Source organism: Mastomys coucha, unplaced genomic scaffold (assembly GCF_008632895.1).
Source record: "Mastomys coucha isolate ucsf_1 unplaced genomic scaffold, UCSF_Mcou_1 pScaffold21, whole genome shotgun sequence".
Taxonomy (NCBI): Eukaryota; Metazoa; Chordata; class Mammalia; order Rodentia; family Muridae; genus Mastomys; species Mastomys coucha.
In genome coordinates, this window is record NW_022196904.1 from 136,476,342 (window position 1) to 136,500,513 (window position 24,172).

The window sequence follows — 24,172 nt, forward strand, 5'->3', positions numbered from 1 at the left end:
TTGGTTCTCATGCAGGGCCTAGGCAGGAATGGGCGGGGCCTCATAGTTTAGACCATTTAGCATGCCACATCATCCTTGCTTGTCCACCTAAGGGCATACATAGCATGTCAGAAGTGCGTGTGTGAGGCTGGGGTTTGGCGGCCTTAGATAGGGTGTCAGAGAAGATGTTCTTGCCAGGACTTGGAAGGAGTCGCACACATATGTGTGATGAGAAAGGGCTGGCCCGATCCTGTCGTGGAGCTCAGAGTGCAGCCGCATACTGATCCTGGTGAATCCAGATTCCGGTCTTCAGGAGTCTCTCTGGAAGACAACTTCACCCCAGCTGCCTTAGCTGCAGACGTTGCTGAAGTTTCAGAGGGTTCATTGGGGATGCCTCTCAGGCAGGCAGGTCCCCCTTCCCCTAACTCTCAGCTCTGTAATGCCAGAGGTAGCCCGTTAGTTAACTGTACCTCCTCCCCTCCTCTGCCCTTCGCCTCTCACCCCAGAACCCCCCACCCCACTGCTTCCTGCTCCAGCAGCCCCCAGGGAGCTAGCAGGGGAGCTGGCAGCGGCCCCAGCCCACTCCTTACAAGGCGTGAGTCCGCCGGGCCCGCCCCCGGCCCTCCCGCCGGAGGCCTTGATCCCTCCCCCTGTCAAGAGCAGCAGCAGGCCCGAGCCGGGCCAGTCGGGGGGCGTCGCGATGCTGCTGCGCCTGCTGCTGGCCTGGGCGGCCGCGGTGCCCGCACTGGGCCAGGCCCCCTGGACGCCGGAGCCTCGAGCCTCGTGCGGCCCCAGCAGCTGCTACGCGCTCTTCCCCCGGCGCCGCACATTCCTGGAAGCTTGGCGGGCGTGCCGGGAATTGGGGGGCAACCTGGCCACGCCGCGGACCCCGGAGGAGGCCCGGCGTGTGGACAGCCTGGTGGGCGTCGGGCCCGCGAGCGGGCTGCTATGGATTGGGTTGCAGCGGCAGGCTAGGCAATGCCAGCCGCAGCGCCCACTGCGGGGCTTCATATGGACTACGGGAGACCAGGACACCGCCTTCACCAACTGGGCCCAGCCGGCCACGGAAGGACCCTGCCCGGCCCAGCGCTGTGCCGCCCTTGAGGCCAGCGGAGAGCATCGCTGGCTCGAAGGCTCGTGTACACTGGCTGTCGATGGCTACCTCTGCCAGTTTGGTTTTGAGGGTGCCTGCCCTGCCTTGCCGCTTGAGGTGGGTCAGGCGGGTCCAGCTGTCTACACCACACCCTTCAACCTGGTTTCCAGCGAGTTCGAATGGCTGCCCTTTGGCTCCGTGGCAGCTGTGCAGTGCCAAGCTGGCAGGGGAGCTTCTCTGCTGTGCGTGAAACAACCTTCAGGTGGCGTGGGCTGGTCCCAGACTGGCCCACTGTGCCCGGGGACTGGCTGTGGTCCTGACAATGGGGGTTGCGAACATGAGTGTGTGGAAGAGGTGAATGGTGGTGTGTCCTGCCGCTGCAGTGAAGGCTTCCGTCTAGCAGCAGATGGGCACAGTTGTGAAGACCCCTGTGCCCAGGCCCCCTGTGAGCAGCAGTGTGAGCCTGGTGGGCCACAAGGCTACAGTTGCCACTGTCGCCTAGGCTTCCGGCCAGCTGAGGATGAGCCACACCGCTGCGTGGACACGGATGAGTGCCAGATTGCTGGTGTGTGCCAGCAGATGTGTGTCAACTATGTTGGTGGCTTTGAGTGTTACTGCAGCGAGGGTCATGAGCTTGAGCCAGATGGTATCAGTTGTAGCCCTACAGGGGCCATGGGTGCCCAGGCTGCCCAGGATCTTAGAGATGAGTTGCTGGATGATGTAGAAGAAGGGGAGGATGAAGAGGAGCCCTGGGAGGACTTTGATGGCACCTGGACAGAGGAACAGGGGATCCTATGGATGGCACCCACACATCCGCCTGACTTTGGCCTGCCCTATAGGCCCAACTTCCCACAGGATGGAGAGCCTCAGAGATTGCACCTGGAGCCTACCTGGCCACCCCCACTTAGTGCCCCCAGGGGCCCTTACCACTCCTCAGTGGTGTCTGCCACACGGCCCATGGTGATCTCTGCCACGAGACCCACACTACCTTCTGCCCACAAGACCTCTGTTATTGCAGCCACACACTCAGCCCTGAGGCCTGTCCATCCACCTGCCATGGCCCCTGCCACACCTCCAGCTGTGCCCCCTGAGCACCGGATCCCCAAAATCAAGGCCAGTTATCCAGACCTGCCTTTTGGCCACAAGCCTGGGATAACTTCAGCCACTCACCCAGCACAGTCTCCTCCTTACCAGCCCCCCATTATCTCAACCAACTACCCCCAAGTCTTCCCTCCCCACCAGGCCCCTATGTCTCCAGACACCCACACTATCACTTATTTGCCTCCAATCCCATCTCACCTTGACCCTGAGGATACCACTTCCAAAGCCCGTCAACACCCTTTGCTCCCAGATGTTCCAGGGATCAGAACCCAGGCCCCCCAGCTTTCTGTCTCAGCTCTTCAGCCCCCTCTTCCTACCAACTCCAGGTCTTCTGTCCGTGAAACCCCTGTGCCTGCTGCCAACCAGCCCCCAGCCTTCCCTTCGACTCCCCAGCCCCCTCAGAGCCCCATTAACCAGACCTCATCTATCAGCCCTACACATTCCTATTCCAGAGCCCCTCTAGTCCCAAGAGAAGGAGTTCCCAGTCCCGAATCGGTGCCACAGCTGCCCTCAGTGGCCCCCACAGCAGCTCCAACAGCCCTGGCAGAGTCGGGTCTTGCAGGTCAAAGCCAGAGGGATGACCGCTGGCTGCTGGTGGCACTCCTGGTACCAACGTGTGTCTTCTTGGTGGTGCTGCTTGCACTGGGTATTGTGTACTGCACTCGCTGTGGCTCCCATGCGCCCAACAAGCGGATCACTGACTGTTATCGCTGGGTCACACATGCTGGGAACAAGAGCTCCACGGAACCCCTACCCCCCAGAGGCAGCCTTACAGGAGTACAGACCTGTAGAACCAGTGTGTGACGGGGTGCAAACACCCCTTGCGGGGTAGGAGAAAAGGACTTGCTTTGGACACATGGCTGAGACCACACCAAGGACTTATGGGGGCTGCCCAGCTGGACAGAGGAGGTTCTGTTCCTTGGACCCAGCATTCATGGCAAAAGACACACCAAAGGACTCCAGGACCTCAAGGGGTGGGTGCTGGGATCTTCTCCAATAAATGGGGTGCCAACCTCATCCAAAGTTCGTGATCCCCACTGATGCCTGAGGGGAGGGCCTGGGGGGGGGCTCAGGGAGAACTGGAGCTCCCTTCCATTTACCTAGGTAAGATAAGACCCCTTTAAGAAAAGGTATGCTTCACAGTTTTCAGTGAGATGAGACAAGAAGAGGGCAGGGCCTTCCTTACCCACTGTCACATGAGTGGTCTGGAGTTTTGGTAAGGGAGAAAGGCCATACTTGTTCCCCATTTTATTAAAATGCAACGAAAATCTGGGGGAAAGGTCTTGAGGTAAGGGTCTCTGATGAACTGGAGTCCAGCTGGAGTTTGGGAATCTCAGGTAGGTCGGGGCTGGAGATTAGGTGAGAGAGGAGTCTCCTCCAGTAGTCTGTTTTTCTGAACTTTTTCCTGAACACTCTTTCTCATCATCATAGGTTGTCCAGAAGTCTGGGCGAGGAATCGGGGTCACCCAAGGATGCAGCCACCCTAGGGTTGTAGGTACGCCTCCTTCATAGAAGGTAATAGGGGAGGAGATAAGACTAGGTACCCAGGACGCTAGGTTGGGGAAAGCCCAGTTCTAGCTCCCTGGGTCCACTTAGAAACAAGGCCTTCCCACTAGGGAACACATTTTAACTCTTCACCCTGTTGGGGTGAAAGTGGCACAGCGAGGAAAGATCCCGGCAGACCCTAGCAGCTTCAGAGTATTCAGGGCTGGTGTCCTGGTCAGAGATCACGAGTGTGAGATAACCTCCCCCTCATCCTCCGCTGACTGTCTTGGGGGAAGGGACCTGGAAGAGGGAGACGCCCGTTCCACCACCTCTATAATTTTTCAGCTTAGCCCTTTCGGGGCCTCTAATTAGGACTGGGCAAAGCCGCACCCCGACTCCAGGCAGGTGAGGAGGGGTGGCCCTGCTCCCTTTCTCTACTTGAAGCCACATTCTCACCCAAGGATTGTATCCCAGGAGACCAGGAGAGGGAGTGCGGGGGGGGGGCTGGGGACCAACTAGGAGCGGGGGGGTTCACGGGGGGGGGGCAGAGGGAACGCACCGCCCGGGTAGCCACTCTCACGTTCCCCTAACTTAAACCAGACGCCCCTGCCAGATCCTTCCCAGCTTAACCTCGGAGACGCAGTCGAGGGGGCGGGGGATTGATGGATGGAATGGAGGGAGGTCCCCTGGTTTTCCAGAAAGCTTGGGCCTGAGGCACCACTTATGGAATGACACCGTCTGCTGGGACGGAGGCCTGAAGCTCCTTCCCATGACCTCTGGCAGAGGGTAGACAGCACCCTGAGGGAGAGAAAGAGTTAAATGCGCTGCAGTCCGCGGGAGGATGGGTGTGGGGAAGGGGGCCCAGAGCCGGCTCTTTGTCATCTAGTAATGAGCACCAGATGCGGAGCTGCGTGCGGGCCTAAACAGACGGCCTCCCAGGGCAGAGCCCCCGCCTGCGCCCAGACTCAGGCTCCGCCTCAACAGAAAGCCGAGTCTCAGGCTCCGCCCATTGATTCTCAAGCAGAGCCTCACCTCCGCGCGGCCGAGGTTGCCTCGATGATCAGCCCCGCCCTTCCAATCATGACCCACGCCCCTTGGAGGCGGGGGGAGGCGGGGAGAAAACTCTCCGGAGGTCCCGCCCGCCAAAGCCAAAGCATCACCCCTCGTCCACTTAAAGATGCCTTCGGAGCTATTGCTAGCCCCTCTGCCTCATCACCTCCCCCAGGACCCCGCCCACAACCAACAAGCTGCGTCTCCACAACTAGGCAGAAACGGAGACAAGAGGAGTTTATAAATCTTGTCTTCACCGAGGTATGAACTCCGCCCAGACTTTGAGCCTTCCCGTCCCTTCCGAGTCTGCGACTCGGCAGGATGTCCCGAGATGTAAATGCTGTTCCTAAAAGACCCAAGCAAACTCCGCCCTCCAGGGAACGGAATTGCTCTCGAGCTATTCTTCAGACTCCGCCCCCTCACTGAGCTCAGGCCCGCAGAAGAACTACCCCCAGGTAAAGTTCATTACTTAAACCCTCCTCTGTTTAGCCCTAGGAAGGTGCTCACGAGCCACGCTTCTTAATAATACCTTTAAATCGGATCCACCCAAGGAAGCCCTTTTAAGGCCGCAAGATAGGTTAAAGACGCCTACTGCTAAGCTTGACGGCCTGAGATCCATCCCTGGTGGAGAGAAGAATAGATTCCCTCAAGTTGTCGTGTGACCTTCATAGGCGTATTATCACCAATGCAACATACACAAAATAAAAATTTATCAGGGTAGTGGTGGCATACACCTTTAATCCCAGCACTTGGGAGGCAGAGGCAGGTGGGTTTCTGAGTTCGAGGCCAGCCTGGTCTACAGAGTGAGTTCCAGGACAGCTAGGGCTACACAGAGAAACCCTGTCTAGGAAAACCAAAAGAAAAAATATAATAATAAATTTTTAAAATGCAATGTTTGAAAAGTCCTCTGTTGTCGGACAGTGGTGGCGCATGCCTTTCATCCCAGCACTTAGGAGCCAGAGGCAGGTGGATCTCTGAGTTTGAGGCCAGCCTAGTTTACAGAGTGAGTGCCTGGACAGCCAAGGCTATACAGAGAAACCCTGTCTCGAAACAAAACAGACACACAAACAAACCAAACCCACCAAAAGCCCGCTCTCCAGACTCCTCAGAAGTACCTTCCACTCAGGGAAAGAAACCAGAAACCCTACCTTTCCACTCGTGCTCCGCCTCCTTATTGTGGATAGCTCCTTCCACATCTGTACTCTGCTTCCCTGAAGGTAAAATACACTCGACCCGCACCCACCACGTGCACGCGCACACCCTTCCACCCTCTTACCTCTAAACAGAGAGTCCCATCCCAACCCTTGGAGCCCCTTTTCCTTCATATTCATGAATGGCCATTTAGTGCCATCTGGCGTTGGGACCACAGACTTGCAGCCACCGGAAGGTTCTCCTAAAATGCATACTAATGGTTCAATACTTGATTTGTTCGTGTTACTAAATATCTGCCGATTCCCATGCCCCACAGGACAAATATTCTTCCTTATGTTTGGGATTCTGTACCAAGGGTGCTTCATGTCAGTCTTCAAGTCACCCTATCAAGTGGCCCTGGAAAATCTTTATTTTGGCTGGTAGAACTTAAATTGTTCGTCCCCATAATCCTGTTAGCGGAGGTGAAAATCCACTCTCTCACCCGGAAGCTGGGCTCCAATCGCCCCACCAAGTGCTCTAAAGTATGGTATTCACTCTCACTAGGGTGTGGTTTTGGATCTGAAGCTCTGCTCGGAAGCTGAAGGTGGTAGTTTTTAGGAAGGTGTTGACGTCAGCCAGACTCTCAGGACAGACTTCTTTCAGCCTAAACACGAACTAAAAATATTTTTCCACCCACTCCTTCGTGAGAGTGTGTTTTAGAGGGCAGAAGTCCACAGGGTTCCATAAAACTGTTTCAGGTATCTCTGGGGCCAACAGAGAGGAGCAGCGGGGGAACCGTCACCTAGAAGAGGCTCTACGGGTCACCCTTTCCCAACCGACTTCAGTTAGTGGTGAACTTCACGCACTCGCTATTCCCACAGGCCCCCGGGACAGCTTCCGCCCCAAGACTGCAAGCCAACTTTCGGTGCTCTTGATACGACAGGTGGTGGTAATATTTGATGCAAATTGAAAATAACAGGGAATTCTTTGCCCAGTCCTAGTCCGAGACACACCTGTCCTATCTGAGAGCTGTAAGGACCATGATTTAGATGCCATTCTCACTACCATCTAACAGATATGGGAGCTGAAGGCATTGCTTGAGCTAGGGACCAGAGTAGAAATAGAAGGCAGATCCAAAATCCTGTGATCTTTAAACAATTTATTTATTTATTTATTTATTTATTTATTTATTGTATATGTGAGGGTCTGCTTATTATTATTTGAAAAAATGTGGGGGACTGGAGAGATGGCTCAGTGGTTAAGAGTATTGGCTGCTGTTCCAGGAGGCTTGAGTTTAATTCCCAGCACCCACGTGGTGACTCACAACCATCTACAATGTGATCTGATGCCCTCTTCTGGCATGCAGGTGTATGTGCAGATAGAGCATTCCTATACATTAAATAAATAAATAAATAAATAAATAAATAAATAAATCTTTTTTAAAATGTGGAGTCTAGAGGACAACTCATGGGAGTGAATTCAGGTTATCAGTCCTGGTGGCCAACGCCTCTATGGAGCCATCTTGTTGGCTCTGCTCCTCACAGCTGAGTCTGGCTGGATCAGAAAGCATGTCTCTACTTAAAAAAACACCTACCTTCCCGAGAATGGCTTTTTTAAAAAACAAAAAATTTGAAGAGGGGTGGGTGTGCATGTTTGTATATGCCTAGGTGTGATGGCTTATCTTGACCATGAACTGGATGGGGTCATAGACTCATCCTGGAAGCAATCCTTTGTGTGGATCTGAGAGGCGTTTTCTAGACTAGATTATTGAGGCAGGAAGACCTACCCTGAATATGAGTGGCTCCATCCCATGGGCTGGGGTCCCTTTCCCCAAAGGGACCCGCGGGAAAGCAGTAGTAATCTCTCTCTCTCTCTCTCTCTCTCTCTCTCTCTCTCTCTCTCTCTCTCTCTCTCTCTTTCTCCCTCCCTCCTGTGACGTCCTTGCCATGATAGACTGTACTGTAAACTGTGAGCCAAAATAGATCCCTTGTGGGCTGGAGAGATGGCTCCATGGGTAAGAGTATGGGCTGCTCTTCCAGAGGACCAGGCTTGACTCCCAGCACCCACATGGCAGTTCACAACTATCTATAACTCTAGTTCTACAGGACCTAACACCTTCACACAAACATACATTCAGGTAGAACACAGATGCACATAAAATACAAATAAATTATTAAAAAACCCCTCCCTTCCTTAAGTTGCCTTTGGCAGTGTATTTTGTCACAACGGCAGGATAGACAACGAACACATCGAGGTGCGTGTGTGTGCGGGTGCATCTGCAAAGGACAGAGGTCAACCTTGGGTGTCTTTCCTTACCTTTGGTGATAGGGTCTCTCACTGGGAGCCTCAGGCATCCTGCAGTCTCTTCTTCCCCAACATTGGCTTCATGTGCAAGAACCACTTGGCTTTTGACTTGGGTACTGACGATTGAACTCGGGTCTTTTGTTGTTGTTGTTGTTGTTTGTTTGTTTGTTTTTTGAGACAGGGTTTCTCTGTTATAGCCCTGGCTGTCCTGGAACTCACTCTATAGACCTTGGCTAGAAATCTGCCTGCCCCTGCCTCCCAAGTGCTGGGATTAAAGGCGTGCGCCACCATTGCCCAGCTGAACTCGGATCTTAATGCTTTCGAGGTAAGCACTTTACCAACTGTCTTCCCAGCTCCAGAAACTTTAGGGATTTGGTGGCAGATGGAAGATTCTCAGGCTGACAGTACTGGACTGACTTCTCTCAGTAAGAGTTAACTACCTGTGGCTTGGGTTGGAGGTGCCAGGAAATAAAGCATTTCCCCGGAACCTGGGATCTGGACAGTGTATGGTCACAGTATGGGGACCCTGCAGCTCATGCTTGGCAGAGGTTTCAGAGACATCAGAGGTGTTGGTGGGAAGGTCAGCTAGCATTAGAGCTGTTACACTCTGTATCTTACAGGTTGGGTAGGTTCCAGCTTTGCTATTTAACGGCTGGGGGACCTCTGGCAAGTTTTCTACTTGTTCTGAGTTTGCCTGCTTGTCTGAAAATTTGGGAAGGACCTTCTCTAGTAGTTACTGTATTCTCCATCTATGACTCTGTCATCTGACCACTCATCTCTTCAGTGTTTCTTGAAACCCTGCCATGCATCAGACTCCAATAAGGTCAGGACACAACAGTGACCAGAGACAGCAGGAAGAATCCGTAATGAAGTGGGAACTTACGGGTTCTTTGGAAAGTTGGTTGGAAGGTGTTTTGATGAGGCAAATATGTGAAGGAGTGTTTAGCTGAAGTGGACACAGGTAAGAGCCTAAGGCAGACCCGTGAAGGAATATTTAGCTGAAGCACACATAGGTGAAAGGATGTTCTGTTACAGCAAACACGTGAAAGGACATGTGATGAAGGATTCTTTACTAACGACATGCATGTATTGGTCCTCCTTACTTTGCGTAGTTGAGCTGCATTTGTTGGGACTCCATAGAGAGAAATGCACCAAAAAACTTCTGGTTGTGTGCTGCAATTTCTTGCTGATTCTGCGGACTCGGGCTGATTGGCAGAGTGATGTCAGCTGAGACAGACACACATGCTGAGGCAAGACCTGTGGAGGACACGTGATGTTTGGATGGTATAAATAGGACTTGACAGCCATGGTGGAGGCTGAGCCAGGCTTGCTTATAGAGCTAGCTGGGCAATATTCGTGGGTCTCTCATCTTCGATGATCTTAACCTGGCTGAGAAAGGCACAGCTGAGAACTTCTGGTGTTCTTGCTGACCTAGACTGAGGCTGAGGCCTGGCTGTCTCTGCTAGGTCATGTCACCACTGTTGCTGACCTGACTCTACTGAACTGGACTGCTGGTGTATCTGTGAAGTCTTTTCAAGTGGATCTAGCTGCCACTGCCTTCTAGCCTGTGAACCGAACTGCTGATTTCCAGACAACATAGACTGGAGCTTCTCCAAAGAACCTCTCTAAACAGGTCCACTTCCCCCTATATACACTCTCTTTCCCACTACTTCTGGTGGGTGGTGGGCTAAAGGGGAGGTTAAAGCATTTAGAACCATCATTAAAAATAAGATTTGGCCAGGCAGTGGTTGTGCACGCCTTTAATCCCAGCTCTTGGGAGGCAGAGACAGGCAGATTTCTGAGTTTGAGACCAGCCTAGTCTACAGAGTGAGTTCCAGCCAGGGCTATACAGAAAAACCCTGTCTTGAAAAATCAAAATAAAAAAAAGGTTTGAAAAAAATTAAAGTTATACCCTAAAGCAAGACTACTCTGGGCACTGGTGGGTTGTCTTAGCTAGGATTTTGTTGCTGTGATAAAACACAAAACAGGTTGGAGAGGAAAGGGTTTGTCTGAGCTTACAACTCCCAGGTCACACTATTCTATCAATGAGGGAAGTCAGGCAGGAACTCAAGCAGGGCAGGCACCTGGAGGTGGGAAGTGAAGCAGAGGCCATGGAGAACCACTGCTTACTGGTTCACTTCTCATGGTTTTCTCATGCTTTGTTATAATACCCAGGACCATCAGCCAGGGGTGGTACCATGCAGAATGGGCTGGGCCCTCCCACAGCAATCATCAAGCAAGAAAATGCACTCCAGACATCTAGTGGGGGCATTTTCTCAGTTGTGATTTCCTCTTCTAAAATGACTCTAGCTTAAGTTGGCATAAAATTAGCCAGCACAGCAGACAGGAGAAGATCTAGCCTGGATATAGGTAGTGGGGAAACTGGGCCCTGAAGGAGAAGAACTGAGAGGAGTGGGCATGCAGATTTGAAAGGACCCAGAGACAGACTGAAAGAGAAGGGGATGGCCGGGCGGTGTTGGCGCACGCCTTTAATCCCAGCACTTAGGAGGCAGAGGCAGGCAGATTTCCAAGTTTGAGGCCAGCCTGGTCTACAGAGTGAGCTCCAGGACAGCCAAGGCTACACAGAGAAACCCTGTCTCAAAAAACAAAAACAAAAAAAAGGGGGGGGAGGGGATGGAGAGGCTGGTAAGACATCTGAGGTTTTTGTTTTTATTTTTTAAAGATTTTGTTGTTATTGTTGTGTTGTATTTTTTTGTTTTTTGTTTTTAAATTACACAGATCCCCCTGCCTCAGCCTCCTAAATGCTGGGACTAAAGAGGTATGCCACCTTCACTAGGCAAAAGGGTTTTTTTGTTGTTGTTTTTGTTTTTTGTTTTTGTTTTGTTTTTTTAAGATTTATTTATTGTATGTATGTATGTATGTGACTACACTGTGGCTTTCTTCAGACACACCAGAAGAGGGCAACAGATCCCATTAGAGATGGTTGTGAGCCACCATGTGGTTGCTGGGAATTAAATTCAAAACCTCTGGAGGAGCATTCAGTGCTCTTAACCACTGAGCCATCTCTCCAGCCCCGGGCAAAACATTTAAAAAGTTTTGTTTGTTTTGTTTTTCGAGACAGGCCCTCTCTATGTAGTCCTGGCTGTCCTGAAATTAGCTCTGCAGACCTGGCTGGCCTTGAACTCACAAAGATCCACCCTCCCTCTACCTCCCAAGTGCTGGGATGAAGGGCATATGCCACCACCTTTATGTGTATATTATGTGCATGACTCTGTGTAGGTGGGTACCAAGGAATGCAGTATGACTGGAGGCCAGGAAAGGGGGTCATGTCCCCAGGAGCTGGAGTAATAAGTGGTTGACCATGAATGCAGACCCTCAAACTTGTGAAGTGCTCTTAAGCACTGAGCCACCTCTCCAGACCTGACATCTGAGTTTTGCCTCATCCCCCTGTGTGATGTCATTTACTCGGGTGGGGATATGGAAAGCCATTCTGAGGAGGGACCATGTTCAGTGGTTTTCCCTATCTCAAGCTGAGTTTTGATTTACAATGTGGCAGCCCTGAGGTTATGAGGCCTAATGGAAAGTTCTTGAGTTGTGTGTGTTGACTGAGACAACTTTTTTGTCAGTGTTGAGGCTCAAGTGTTTGGCTGTTATCCCTGGATTGCCCAAGACATGAACACTGGCATCTGCAACTCCAGTCAGAGGTCCCAGCTGACAATGAGGGTTTGTGTCCATTTATCATATGGTGCTGCTGAGTGAATCCCAGAATAACTGCCAGGGCGTCCACAGAGAGCCCTGACACTCCTACCATTCTGGGGAAATAGAACTAACTTTTCTGTTGTTATAACCGAATATCACAGCCTGAGTGATTTATAACAGTAGAAGTATACTCACCCTGGGAAGTGGTGGTACAGGCCTTTAATCCCTGGCTTAAGCCTGATGTCTGTATAACAACCTTCAGTTTTACCTCGATGTGACAACATGGTTCCCTTACTGTTCTTGTCTGAGCAGCCAGCTGATGGGTATAAGGAGACCCAGGCCACAGGAGTCCATGAGTGGCTGCTCTAGCCAACATCTCTAGTTAGTCTCTTGACGCCTATGGTGGACCTATCTATGACGGACCCTCAGAACAACACAGCTTGACTCCTGAGACCTCCAGAGGAAGCCCTCTATCTGGTAGGCAGAGAATACAGGGTGTTCATTGTGCTTTGACTGGAATACTTGACCCACAGCTGCAAGAAGAGATGGCAAGGATCATAGTTTCTTCTTGTTCTGGTTTTAGTTTGGTTTTGTTTCTTCAAGACAGGGATTCTCTGAATAACCCTGGCCATCCTGGAACTTGTTCTATAGACCAGGTTGGTCTCAAACTCACAGAAATCTACCTGTTTCTGCCTCCTGAGTACTGCACCACTACTGCCCAATGATTAATAAAGGTTGCTGGTAATGGAAATGAAGGGGAAAATGTGACTTAAATAAACTACATTTTACTCCTTTTTCATTGAAGTCTAGAAGTAGGCAACCAGGAGTGATTTGGGAACCCCACTGAGCTAGTAGGAACTCATGAACTTGTATCTTGATATTACTATTCTCTGCTCATGGCTGCAATTTTCAAAGTCACCTCCAGATCCAAGATAACTGCTAGAGTTCTAGCTATCACATGTACATTCCAATGTGAATACAGGATGAAGCAAAAGAAAACAAAAAACAATGGCTTCCTCCAACATTGTTTCTATCTTAAAAGACATCATTAGAAACCCCTTCTTGGGCTAGAGAGATGGCTCAGAGGTTAAGAGCACTGACTGCTCTTCCAGAAGTCCTGAGTTCAATTCCCAGCAACCACATGGTGGCTCACAACCATCTGTAACAAGATCTGGTGCCCTCTTCCAGTGTGTCTGAAGATAGCTACAGTGTACTCATATACATAAAATAAATAATACTTAAAAAAAAAGAAACCCCTTCTCACTCATCCTGATTATGTCTTAGGGAGGTAGACATGTTGTCCTTTGACTGGACATTGCCATCTAGGGGACAGTTGGACTTGTACTACTGAAGGAGGGAGAAGGGTCAGTGAGCACTCGGTAGCAGTGGTGTCAGAGAAGGAGGGAGAGCAGAGGCCCCAGGAAGGTTTCTTGGTATTTTGGGTACTGTGAGGTTTTCTACTTCAGTTGTTTATTTATTATATGGAGTCTCAGGTGTCCCAGGCTAATCTTGAACTCCATACCTAGCTAAGGCTGACCTTGAAATGCCAACCTCCTTCCTCTACCTTCTGAACACTGGGATGATAGACTCACAACGCCACACTTGCTATCCAGTGTTATTGGAGCTTGAACCCTGGGCCTCTTGCACGCTAGACAAGCACTCCTACCCACTGAGCTAGACTTCATGGAGGTAACCGGACTTTGGCTAAGTGTGTCTTCATGTAAAGCTTCACTTTCTCCCTTTTCAACTGTTCACCATGGCTCCAGTTCAAACACAGATCCTAGTGTTTGGCCTGGAGCCATGGGTCTGAGGGAAGGCATGGCCGTGAGGCTATAGCTCTGAGGGAAAGCATGGCTGTGAGGCTACAGCTCTGAGGGAAAGCATGGCCATGAGGCTACAGCTCTGAGGGAAAGCATGGCCGTTTCCCCCATACTACTCAAAGCTGGGGAATTGATTACATTCCTTTTCCCCCCAGCTGAGCACTCTTGTATAGCAGATATCATGAGCAAACTGCATACAACATTGACACTTCACTCAGACACTTTTCTACAACCCCCCCATGCCTTCCTCTGTCCTTTTATTCTCTTTCTTTATATTCCATTTTGGCTTGCCATTTTTCAGCTTTCTGTCCCTCAATTTGCCCCAGACTGCTCAGTGGCCACAAATGAAACTGTATTTGGGTTACAGGCCATAGCTTTTTCCCCACAGTGAGAACTAGATATCACCTCTTAGTCTACTGCATGCCTAGCAGGGTGCAATTGCCATGATGTTGGAAGAGGAGTCACTTGGGACAATGCATACTAGTAATCAAGTTCTAATACTGGAGTTGAGTGTAGTCAGCTACTCAGGACATCTCACAGCTAGCTCTCAGAGGCCCTGGGCGAGGCAGAAAAGTTCCCACTCTGTGTGTCTGAATGCTAGAAGCTACCTCTGGGTCTCCTCCCTGAACCCACCATTACACCTGATACAGTGTAGTCAATGGTCTTGCAGAGGTGGCCTTGGATCTGTCACCCAGGAACACACGTGTGAAACCTTTCCCGTTTCATAACTTTATTTAATTTCCCCTGCCTCTTCCCTCCCCCGCCAGCCCCTGAGAGGGGGTGGAATCCCCAGTTGGAAGGGAAGGGACTATTCTGTTCTCCCTAGGGAGGAATGGTGTCCCCTGGACAGGCTCCATGAATGGGAGAAGCAGGTGCCTTCAAGGCAAGGCCAGGGTATCGTTCAACAGGCTGTGGCCAGGGCAGAGCCCCTCGGATGCCCTATAGTCCTACATCCTGCAGATCACCTAGAAGGGGAAGAGCAGAGAAGCCTGGAGGAGTGGTGGAGACAAGGTATTGCGTGGGTGATAGAGGCAGATATGAATTTTAGGATGCTGGGGCTCAGAGTTGGAAAACCTGGGTCATAAGGAAAGCTGGATGTAGTGAGGGTGCAGCAGGAACCAGGGAGACAGAGGCGGGGGCAAGAGAGCAAATCTGTGCTCTGAGAACTGGGCGCTGTGGAGGGACTAACCACACCTTAGGGTCTAGGGATAGTCAGGGCGCTTGCCCTGAGCAGAGGCCAGAGGGCAGATGAAAGGGACGGAGCAGAGGAGGATGGGAACTCTGGTGGGCAGGGGACCAAGCTATGGGATAGCCACAGCCAGCTGTTTAGCTTCAGGACAGCCATCCCAGCTAGGCATGGTCCCAAGCCACCAGTTTGTGCTTCTATGTTGCTGGAGGGTTCCCCATGTAGCTCAGCCATGGCAGAGAGGCAGACAGCTGTGCCCAGGTCTCCTCCCCATCCCAGTCTTTCTGGAAGCTTCTCTCCCTGCCCAGCATCATATGCTATCACAGGGGAACATGGCGATGGTTGGGGGAGCCATGCTGGGGACAAATCACAGACTCAACTTAGATGGTGTTTACTTCTTCCTCAGAGGACCACGTGTCACCGCATTTCAGTCTACGGAACCCACTCCACTCCCACCCCTTGTGCATGGTTGGTCTGGTTTTTTTTTGTTTTTTTGGTTTTTTTTTTTTTTCCTGTTTTTGACATGTTATTCAGACATCCTAGCCCGTGGTGAGGTGGTAAGGAGAAAGGGGTGTTCTGGGACTGTAGGGGGCAGGTATCTCAGAGCGCACCCTGCCCATCTCCCCGGCAGCCGCTGTCCCCGTGGACAATGAGCACCGGGAAGTAAAGGGCGTCCTCATAGCTTGGAGGGCTTTCCAGAGGCTCCGTGTCCTCCCCTCTGCGTCCCAAGGGACCTCCACTCAAGCTTCGGAAGACCCCTGGGGTGGTTCGGCCCCCAGCACCTAGCGAGAGGCGGCTGCGGCTGAACGGTAGTCGAGGTCCACTGGGACGGGCAGGAGGCAGAGAGTTGCTGCTGACCGAGCGGCGGCAGCGTTGGCAGCCTCGCAGGTAGGCCCCAGAGCCGGCACCCATAACCACAGCCTCTGAGTAGCTGGGCACCAGCTGCCGGTTGGAGCAGATGTGCCACTCAAGCTCTGTGAAGTCCACGGTGGCCACGCGAGAGAGTGGTGGCCCGCTGGGCACCGCCCCTGGGGGCGGTGAGCTGGCACCGAAAAGCTTCTCCACTTGGTAGTGGACATGGGCTGTCCCATAGGCTGCTACCACTCGTAGTGGCCAGGACAGTGTGGCTGCAGACACTAGCCAGAAGACCCAGGCTCGGGCGTACCAGGGTGGGCTGCGGGGGTCTGCAAAGACCATGAGAGACTCACGGAAGTCCACGTCCTTCAGGTGCATGCCCTCACGGGCCTCTAAGTAGTCGTCCAGGCCCTCGTTGGCACTGAAGAAGCGTGCCCTCTGCGTGAGGTACGAGGCCTCGGCCTCCGCACTCCCAAAGCTGAAGCACTTGGTGAAACGCAGTCGCGTGGCTGCGTGGTCTGCCAGGCCCACGAGCTCCTTAGAGACGTCACGGACACCATGTGCACTGTAGTCAAACTCACCCCGAGCTGTGCGACTGTCCGCCCTCTCATGGTAGACCTGTGTGGTGGTATAGGCGTCCCCATTGCGGTAGCGGGTGATCTGGCGTGTGCGGCGCACGTAGTGGTAGCTGGTGGCCTTCCACCAGACACAGGGCGGAGCCTGTTGCAGCCGGTGGATCAGGGCAAGCACGGTGTTGGCATCAGTGCGAGGCGCCTGGCATGACCGCACGTGACAGTGCCAGCACTCTGCCAGGTAGAGGAGGTAGAGGAGGGAGACGAAGGCCAATGGGATGTACAGGTAGCCATCCGAGCAGGGACTGGCTGGGTACGTGGGTGGTGGACCGCCAGCTCCACGAGCCAAGGCTGCCTCAGGCCCCAGGACCAGGCGGGGCACAGTGGCTAAGCGACACCAGGCCACCACAGCCCCACAGGCATGGATGAGCAGTGTGAGGAGCAGGCACTTCCAGTGAGACTCTCGACACAGAGAGCCTCCCAGGGACTGCTTCAGGGGCCGCTGCTGCGGGGTGGGCAGAGAAAGGAGAGGTACGTGTCAGTGGGGGACCACTGGAGTGAAGGAGGTGGACCCACTTTACAGAAGAAAAAAAAACCGAGGCTTCTATTGATTGAGCTATTTTGTAGCAACTGTCACAGAGGCAAACCTTGTTTATCTGCCATGAGCTTGCCTCCTCCTGTGCCCCGCTGTTAGCAGCCCCTATTGGAATAAGATCCCAACAGAGAAGAAATGACCCCCTACCCCGACCCCCATCCCCGCTCCAATGACTGCTGAGAAATCTGATTTCTGGCAGTTCCTGTTCTGCCTCTAATTTTTGGTGTGCATTTGGCTACATTTTTACTCTCTCTGGGTCTGGATTTTGGTTATAGTGATCTAGGAGACTGATGTGGCAAGGAGTGGTGTGTTGTGTGTGTGTGTGTTTGTGTGTGTATGTGCGCATGCGCGCGCATGGGGGGGGGAGGCTATGGAGCCCAGCTCTACACCTTAAAGTGCTAGCTCTTCCACTCAGTGTGGTTTGTGCAGACGCTCACCTCCTCTAACAGTGTTTCCTCATGTGCACACCTGGTTGTTGAGGATTCAAAGAGATCACATGTGGGAATTTGTTAGCACAGGGTCTGGCCCTGGGAATAAACACTTTTGCTGCTACCCTGTGACTCCCACTGGTCCCTTGTTCCACAAGGGATGACAGGAGACCTGGGAGAGGCTATAAAGTCGGGGTGGGGGGAAGATGGGGAATGGGGGAGGTGTAAGTCTCAGGCCTAGGAGCAGATAGAGGGCCACCCTCCACCCCCAATCTGCTGAGGGAAGGGGTGAGACACAAGTCGCTGGGGAGCATAAAGTAATTTTTGACCCAAAGGGCTTGGCGTATCCTCCATGGTAGGACTACCAGCCTGGCTACCTCAGCTCAACAGAAGAGAAGGGAAGGGGAAAGGGAACTGGGAGAGAAAAGGTGAGAGTATAGAGTGGGATTCTGGGTAATGTCACCTACTCAGGCCCACCATGCCTTGAGAGGTTCCACAGGAAAGGAGACTGGCCCCAGACCCATCCAGGGCAGCCGGGTCCCATGGTGCATGAAATTTACAGGTGCATTTTGCCATCTAGACCTGTGCCAGCCAGGGCACACACCCACTCCTCCACACCCCCAACACATGTTCATCATAGACCCACCTACCACAAAGGAACACCATGGCCCCTTTAAGAAACAGCAGGACCTCACTTATTTTCAGAAAGCAAGCATCATGGCTATAGCAAGGTATACCTACACACTCAACACAGGACACACATGCACATACATATTACACACTGGCACCAAACATGTAAGACCCTCACCTGACCACAGTGCACACCTACCCCACCCTATAGCAACCAGACACCCACAATCCATACTTAGCCACACACTAGAGAGGCACAGCATGAAATCACACCCACCCACACTCTTGGGTGAAGACCCAAGGCAAAGGACCCCCCCACCCCAGAGTCACCTGACTACAGGGTAGATATGTTCCTACTGAAGACACAGGAACACACCACCCGAATTCTTACACACACACACACACACACACACACACACACACGCACACACGAATATATATCGGCTCACACCCGCAGACCACTCACCGCCCTGTTTTCCACACCTATCATCTTATACTTGGCACATCCTCCTAGCTAGAGCTGGGGAGGGGCTCTGGGGACCTCAACCACTGGAGTGAGCTCTCAGTCCTCACCTGGGGGTGGGGGAGAGAACGGTATCAGCAGCGGTTCCGCTCCTTTCTCTTCCGTTTTTTTCCCTCCCCCCACCTCCAGTCCCTGCCACGGCTACTGCATTGCAGGCACCGCCCGACACCTCGTGAGCAACTGGGCCGGACTGGGGGCCTGACCCCATGGCCCTAGCAGTCACGGACAGCATCCCCGGCTGCGCTATGGAACAGGGACGCGTGGGGACCACAGAGGCTGACGTCAGAGGACAGGAGAAGATGGTTGAGGGGGCGCCGAGGGTCAGGGTCTCCCCTACATTCCTGCCATCCATTCCTGCCTTGACCTACGTGGATCCCGAAGCCTCGACCCCTACCAGAACGCTGTCTCCCCAATGACGTCATTGCTGGAGGGGCTGCGGGACTTTGCTCCTCACTCCCTCTCCGGGGATTGCCCCTCTGCTTGTCCCCTTCACCTCTCTACAGCCCTGGCACCGTTCCCACTACTCGTCCCCAGTACCTCCTCCCGCAGCGGCTCGCCGTCCGGAACGAGCGCGGGCACCTCCCCGCTGTCTCCACCTTCGCCCTCCGGCATGGTGTCCTGGCTGCTCCGGCTGCCAGGCCCGGGCCCGGGGCATGATAAGCAGGGGCGCGGGGGGGGGGCTGCGGCGCGGCCCCGAGGGGCGTCCGCTCGGCTCGGCGGCCGCTGAAGAGTGCGCCGAGCCCAGCCCGAGCGCGGCGGCGTTGGCGGCCGCGGTGCCCGGCGCCCCGCCCTCCGCTGACCCCGCCCCCGCAGCACCGGTGGCGCCGCTGGCCGCGCCTGGCACCGCGGGCACACCCCATCTCCACCCCCTCGCCTGTGGAAAGCCCAGTCTGGGCGCCGGACGCCTGGTTTCTCTAGCCACGCTCGCGCTTGCGACCTTGGGCGAGTCCTTGCTCTGCGGCACCCAAGTTTCCCCAACTGAGTGATAAAGGGGCCATGGTGGGCGGACATCCACCAGGTTCCTCTCTAGGGGATGGGCTCAGCACTAAGCCCACCCAGACTTCACCCCAGAAGCTTTGCTTGTTGACAGTTAATACCCAGAAGGGAAAGACTGTCTCATCTGCTGGACTCTAATGCTGGTGGGCTGGAACCAGGGCACCAGGAACTCTAGGCTGCACTTCTGATCAGCATGTTCCATCCATAAACTCAGCTTTTCTGTCTGAGCAGTGGGAATGAGAAAGTGTTGGATTAAATTCTCTAGCATGTTTAGGCCAGGCGGCGGGGTGGGGATGGGGGTGGGGACAGGTTTGCCCGGCATGGGACACCCTTTTCTCAGGTGCGTAAAGCCCCTGCTCTATAGTCCTCAGAGGACTGGTTTCTCACATTTCAGAGGCTTCAAATTCAGAGATTCACATACCTCTGCCTCCCTGGTGGTGGGATTAAAAGAATGTGAAGCCAGGCGGTGGTGGTGCACACCTTTAATCCCCGCATTTGGGAGGCAGAGGCAGGCAGATTTCTGAGTTCGAGGCCAGCCTGGTCTACAGAGTGAGTTCCAGGACAGCCAGGGCTACACAGAGAAACCCTGTCTCGAAAAACAAAAACAAAACAAAACAAAAAAAGAATGTTTCACCATCCTCCGTCTTTACTTATTTGTGTTTACTATTTAAATTATTTTATTGTATGTGTGTTTTGCCTGTACACCATATGTATGCAGTGCCCATACAGGGCAGAAGAGGATGTTTGATCCCCTGGAACTGGAATTATAGATGATTGTGGGCTGCTGAGTGGATGGTGGAAATCTACTCAAGTCCTTTGGAAGAGCAATCCAAATCCAGTGCTCTTAACTGTTGAGCCATCTCTCCAGCTGCCCTTCATTTGTTTACTTATTGGGCCCAGATGTTTTCTGGCTATCGTCCCTTGGGCACTAGGAAGACATCAATAGATGTTAGGAATGACATAGTTCCTGTCCTCATGGAAGATATTTAGGGAAAATCTGATTAAAGAGGGGTTCAGAACTCAGACTCTAACTATCACTCTGGGCCATAGTCAGACCTCTATTCCCTTTGTCCCTCTGTAAGAGCTAAAGTGATCCCCCTTTTTATTTTTTTTAAAGATTTATTTATTGCTGGAGAGATGGCTCAATGGTTAAGAGCATGCTCTTTCAGAGGTCCTGAGTTCAATTCCCAGCAACCACATGGTGGCTCACAACCATCTGTAATGGGATCTGATGCCCTCTTCTGGTGTATCTGAAGACAGTGACGATATGCTTGTATAAATAAATAAATCTTTTTGTTTTGTTTTTGAGACAGGGTTTCTCTGTATATCCCTGGCTGTCCTGGAACTCACTCTGTAGACCAGGTTGGCCTCGAACTCAGAAATCCACCTGCCTCTGCCTCCCAAGTGCTGAGATTAAAGGTGTGCGCCACCAATGCCTGACAATAAATCTTAAAAAAAAAAAAAATTTATCTATTTTATGTATATGAGTGCTCTATCTGCATGTACACCTGCATGCCAGAAGAGGGCATTAGATCCCATTGTAGATGGTTGTGAGCCACCATGTGGTTGCTGGGAATTGAAGTCAGGTCCTCTGGAAGAACAGCCAGTGCTCTTAACTGCTGAGCCATCTCTCTGGCCCCCACCCCCTTAAATATAATTACATTTTAAATTTATTTGTTTTGTGTATTTCTCTCTGGGTGCGATGGTGCAAAGAGGTCTGCTTTAACCATAGCTCAAGTGTCCAAATCAGAGGATGATTTTCCGGAGTTGGTTCTCTTCTTCCATCGTTAGGGAATTGAATTTAGGTCCTCAGGCTTGGCAGTCTGCTGAGCCGTCTCACAAGGAAGCTAACATGACTCTTAAAGGATTTGGACAAATGGATAGAAAGGGAAAGGCATTTATCTTTCACATCCCAGGTGGAGAAGCAAAAGCAGTGTTGGACGGCTGAGTTTGAGGAGCAGGAAAGTTTCATCTTATGTAACTAAACACTGAGTAGTTAGTCAGCTGCAAGTATCAGAGGGTGTGTCACGCTATCAAGAGAATAGTGCCTGACAGTCTGTGAGAGAGGGACCTTTGAAGACTGTCTCCAGCGGGGATGGGAGTGGTTACAGCCCGGGTGGGAAGTAAAAAGCCTGGGAGACTAGGAATGAGGCTTAAGGGCCTCACTTCGAGATCACAGGACTGGTGATGACTCAGGAGACCTTCAGGGAGACAGACCACCAAACTGCCTCCCAAATCTACCGGACCCCCCGGAGAAAGCAATGGAACAAGGCCCAGCACAGATTCCTGCCTCATGTGTGCCACCAGAACTTCGTATCTTCTGGATGGTCTCAGTTTCTGTCCCCTGCCCCGTGCGTGAGCGCGGGTGTGCGTGCGAGCACGTGTGTGCGTGTGAGCGCGTGTGTATGGAGCGCGATTCCAAATCCTCCCAGCAGAGGCCCTCGCGGAGGAGCAAGACAGCGGCGGACTCTACAGGGCATTTTCAGCACCGGACGACGGACAGCACCTGCTCGGAAAAGAGTGGGAGGAGGAGTCAGCGTTCTAGGGCTCTGGGCCGCATTGTCACTCTCCCAGCGTGGGCAACAACAATAGATTCTAGCAGGTCGGGGCTCCAATACGGGACGGAGTGAATTGGTGGAAAGAGTACAGAGTAGGGGCAGGGATCAGTCAGAGCTTGACAGACCGCCGCATTCCTCTAGGGCTGCATTGCTGCGGAGCCAGCAATATGCCCTGACTAGCTGGGTTGGTCCCGACCTCAGTCTTCCTACTGACGTAGTCGTGGCAAGGAGCGTCAAGCGCCTCTTGGCGCAGACGCGGAACTAAGTGACAACTCCTTTCCACCAATTGGCTAGTAGCGCCGTAAATTAGCAAGCCTACTATTCAATCCGAGAACACCTTGAGTAGCTCCACCCCCTATCTGTCGGAAGTTGAATATGACAAAACCCGATTGGGAGAGAGCTCACCAGTAGCCAATTGAAAGTGTGAAGGGGGAGAACCAGCATTTCCGACGAGCCAATGGTAGACAGCGAAGTGTGACGCCTGGGACATGGTGGCCGCGATCGGACAGCCCCGGGACGTGTCGGGAGGTCCGGTAACTTCGGTCAGGACAAGGCAAGAGAAGCAGCTGTTTCAGTAGTGTTTGTACCCACAACTCAGCGAAGCCAGTCCTTGGGTAGAAGCGAACTGTCACGGCCATGGCTTACCACTCGGGATATGGAGTCCACGGTGCGTGAGGAGTGGGGAGGGCGGGGCGCGGCCTGGCAGCTGGGCACCAAATACGTGCAAGACCCACTGGTCCGGAGGGAGAGGGCCTGAGGTGACCGCTGCCCAGGGCGGGGAGAGTGTCTCTCGGGCTCTTGCCCTTCCACACTGCAGCGAGTCCTGGACTTCGCCCTTACTAACCTGTTCTCAGATCAGGCGGCGACACCACTACTGGGATCCTTAAGTTTAATCCTGCATGTACCGGATTTGCCTCCAGAACTTCTTTTCCCTCTTACAACTCTGGCAGCATTCCTGACCACTGTCTAGGGATTCCAAGTAGCCATGTTGCCTTTTCTACCCCTGTTAAGGAATGTCTTTCCGGTGATCGTGCTCAAGCAAACATCTATTCACTCGCTAGTACTCAGGGATCATCTCCCTTGAGAGACTTCCTAGAAACCCCAAATGGGTAGCCATGTCTGGGGACGCCTTACCCTCTGCATGTAGCAAAGGATCACTCCAAAAGGGTAGGAGATCGATCTTAAAATGCACCCTGGCTTTTCCTCGACAATCGGTGCCTTAGGACCTATGTACAGCTATTCAACCTCGGCAAGGACCAGTGGTTTGGGTTCTTGCTCTGTAATTCTGTAATCTACTTTGATACTCCCACCCCTGCAGGTTCCAAGCATAGAACCCGGGCAGCTCCAGATCCTCCTCCACTCTTCGATGATACAAGTGGTGGTTATTCCAGCCAACTAGGCGGATACCCAGCCCCAGGAGCTGATGTGGCCTTCAGTGTCAACAACCTGCTTGGAGACCCAGTGGCCAATATGGCTATGGCCTATGGCACCTCTATAGCATCCCAAGGGAAGGACATAGTTCACAAAGAGGTGTGGCCTGTGCTCAGGAGGGCGGGGGCTTCTGGCTAGGGCTGGGCTGTCACAGGATCCCATCTTATTCCCCAGGCATCCTTTGGGAAGGAGCACAGTGTGGCTTATCCATGGCCTCTTCTCTTTACTTCCAGCTGCACCGTTTTGTGTCTGTAAACAAACTCAAGTATTTTTTTGCTGTGGACACAGCTTATGTTGCTAAGAAGCTAGGGCTGTTGGTCTTCCCATACACACATCAGGTGAGCATCCCACCAGGGGAGCTGGCCAGCCTCTCCCCACTTGTGAAGAACCTGACTGATCCTCAGATCTCAACCCCCTCTCTCTGTCTGTCTGCTCTTGTTTCCCTGACCACCTCTGCCACTGCCAGAACTGGAAGATGCAGTACAGTCATGATGTGCCTCTGCCCCCACGGAAAGACCTCAATGCTCCTGACCTCTATATCCCCAGTGAGTCTCTGATGTGGGGCTGGGGACACAGGGGACTTGTGCCTGGAAACATAGTTAGGAAAACGATTCAACTAATGATCCTGGAGCTTTTAATGTGTGACTATTGCTAAATACTAGGTTGACAGGGTGACCAGGAGGAAATGTCCTGAATGTGACCTTGATTTTTTTTTTTAAAGATTTATTTATTTATTATATGTAAGTACACTGTAGCTGTCTTCAAACGCACCAGA

General features: G+C 52.6%; 3 protein-coding genes and 1 long non-coding RNA gene across 4 annotated transcripts in view; 2 read left to right on the plus strand and 2 right to left on the minus strand.

The window, feature by feature from the left end:
- The first annotated feature begins 637 nt into the window (after window positions 1–637).
- Cd248 (CD248 molecule) lies at window positions 638–3,196 on the plus strand. The gene has a single exon (XM_031389255.1). The coding sequence runs from the start codon at window positions 680–682 to the stop codon at window positions 2,975–2,977; it is 2,298 nt and encodes a 765-aa protein (XP_031245115.1). The 5' UTR covers window positions 638–679; the 3' UTR covers window positions 2,978–3,196.
- A 210-nt stretch (window positions 3,197–3,406) lies between these two features.
- Window positions 3,407–4,647, minus strand: LOC116103367. The gene is made up of 2 exons (XR_004123465.1): window positions 4,218–4,647; window positions 3,407–3,677 (listed from the first exon to the last, which is right to left on the minus strand). It is a non-coding gene; the product is annotated as an uncharacterized LOC116103367 (long non-coding RNA).
- Window positions 4,648–14,336: 9,689 nt separating this feature from the next.
- On the minus strand, window positions 14,337–19,164 carry Tmem151a (transmembrane protein 151A). Its single transcript, XM_031389256.1, has 2 exons — window positions 18,950–19,164; window positions 14,337–16,741 (listed from the first exon to the last, which is right to left on the minus strand). The coding sequence occupies exons 1-2, from the start codon at window positions 19,022–19,024 to the stop codon at window positions 15,410–15,412; spliced, it is 1,407 nt and encodes a 468-aa protein (XP_031245116.1). The 5' UTR covers window positions 19,025–19,164; the 3' UTR covers window positions 14,337–15,409.
- A 3,220-nt stretch (window positions 19,165–22,384) lies between these two features.
- Yif1a (Yip1 interacting factor homolog A, membrane trafficking protein) overlaps window positions 22,385–24,172 on the plus strand; it is a 4,491-nt gene continuing 2,703 nt past the window's right edge. The window contains exons 1-4 of the mRNA XM_031389257.1: window positions 22,385–22,633; window positions 23,285–23,496; window positions 23,631–23,735; window positions 23,864–23,942. Of these exons, the coding sequence (XP_031245117.1) occupies window positions 22,603–22,633; window positions 23,285–23,496; window positions 23,631–23,735; window positions 23,864–23,942 (427 nt within the window). The 5' untranslated portion in view covers window positions 22,385–22,602. The remainder of the gene's footprint in view (window positions 22,634–23,284; window positions 23,497–23,630; window positions 23,736–23,863; window positions 23,943–24,172) is intronic.

Bases quoted from the DNA above. Each gene is read 5' to 3' on its own strand.
- Cd248 (XM_031389255.1), top strand. From the start codon at position 680: ATGCTGCTGCGCCTGCTGCTGGCCTGGGCGGCCGCGGTGCCCGCACTG.
- Tmem151a (XM_031389256.1), bottom strand. From the start codon at position 19,024: ATGCCGGAGGGCGAAGGTGGAGACAGCGGGGAGGTGCCCGCGCTCGTT. The intron at 16,742-18,949 runs GTACTGGGGACG...CCCACCCCGCAG, and splicing joins GCGAGCCGCTGCGGGAGGAG to CAGCGGCCCCTGAAGCAGTC.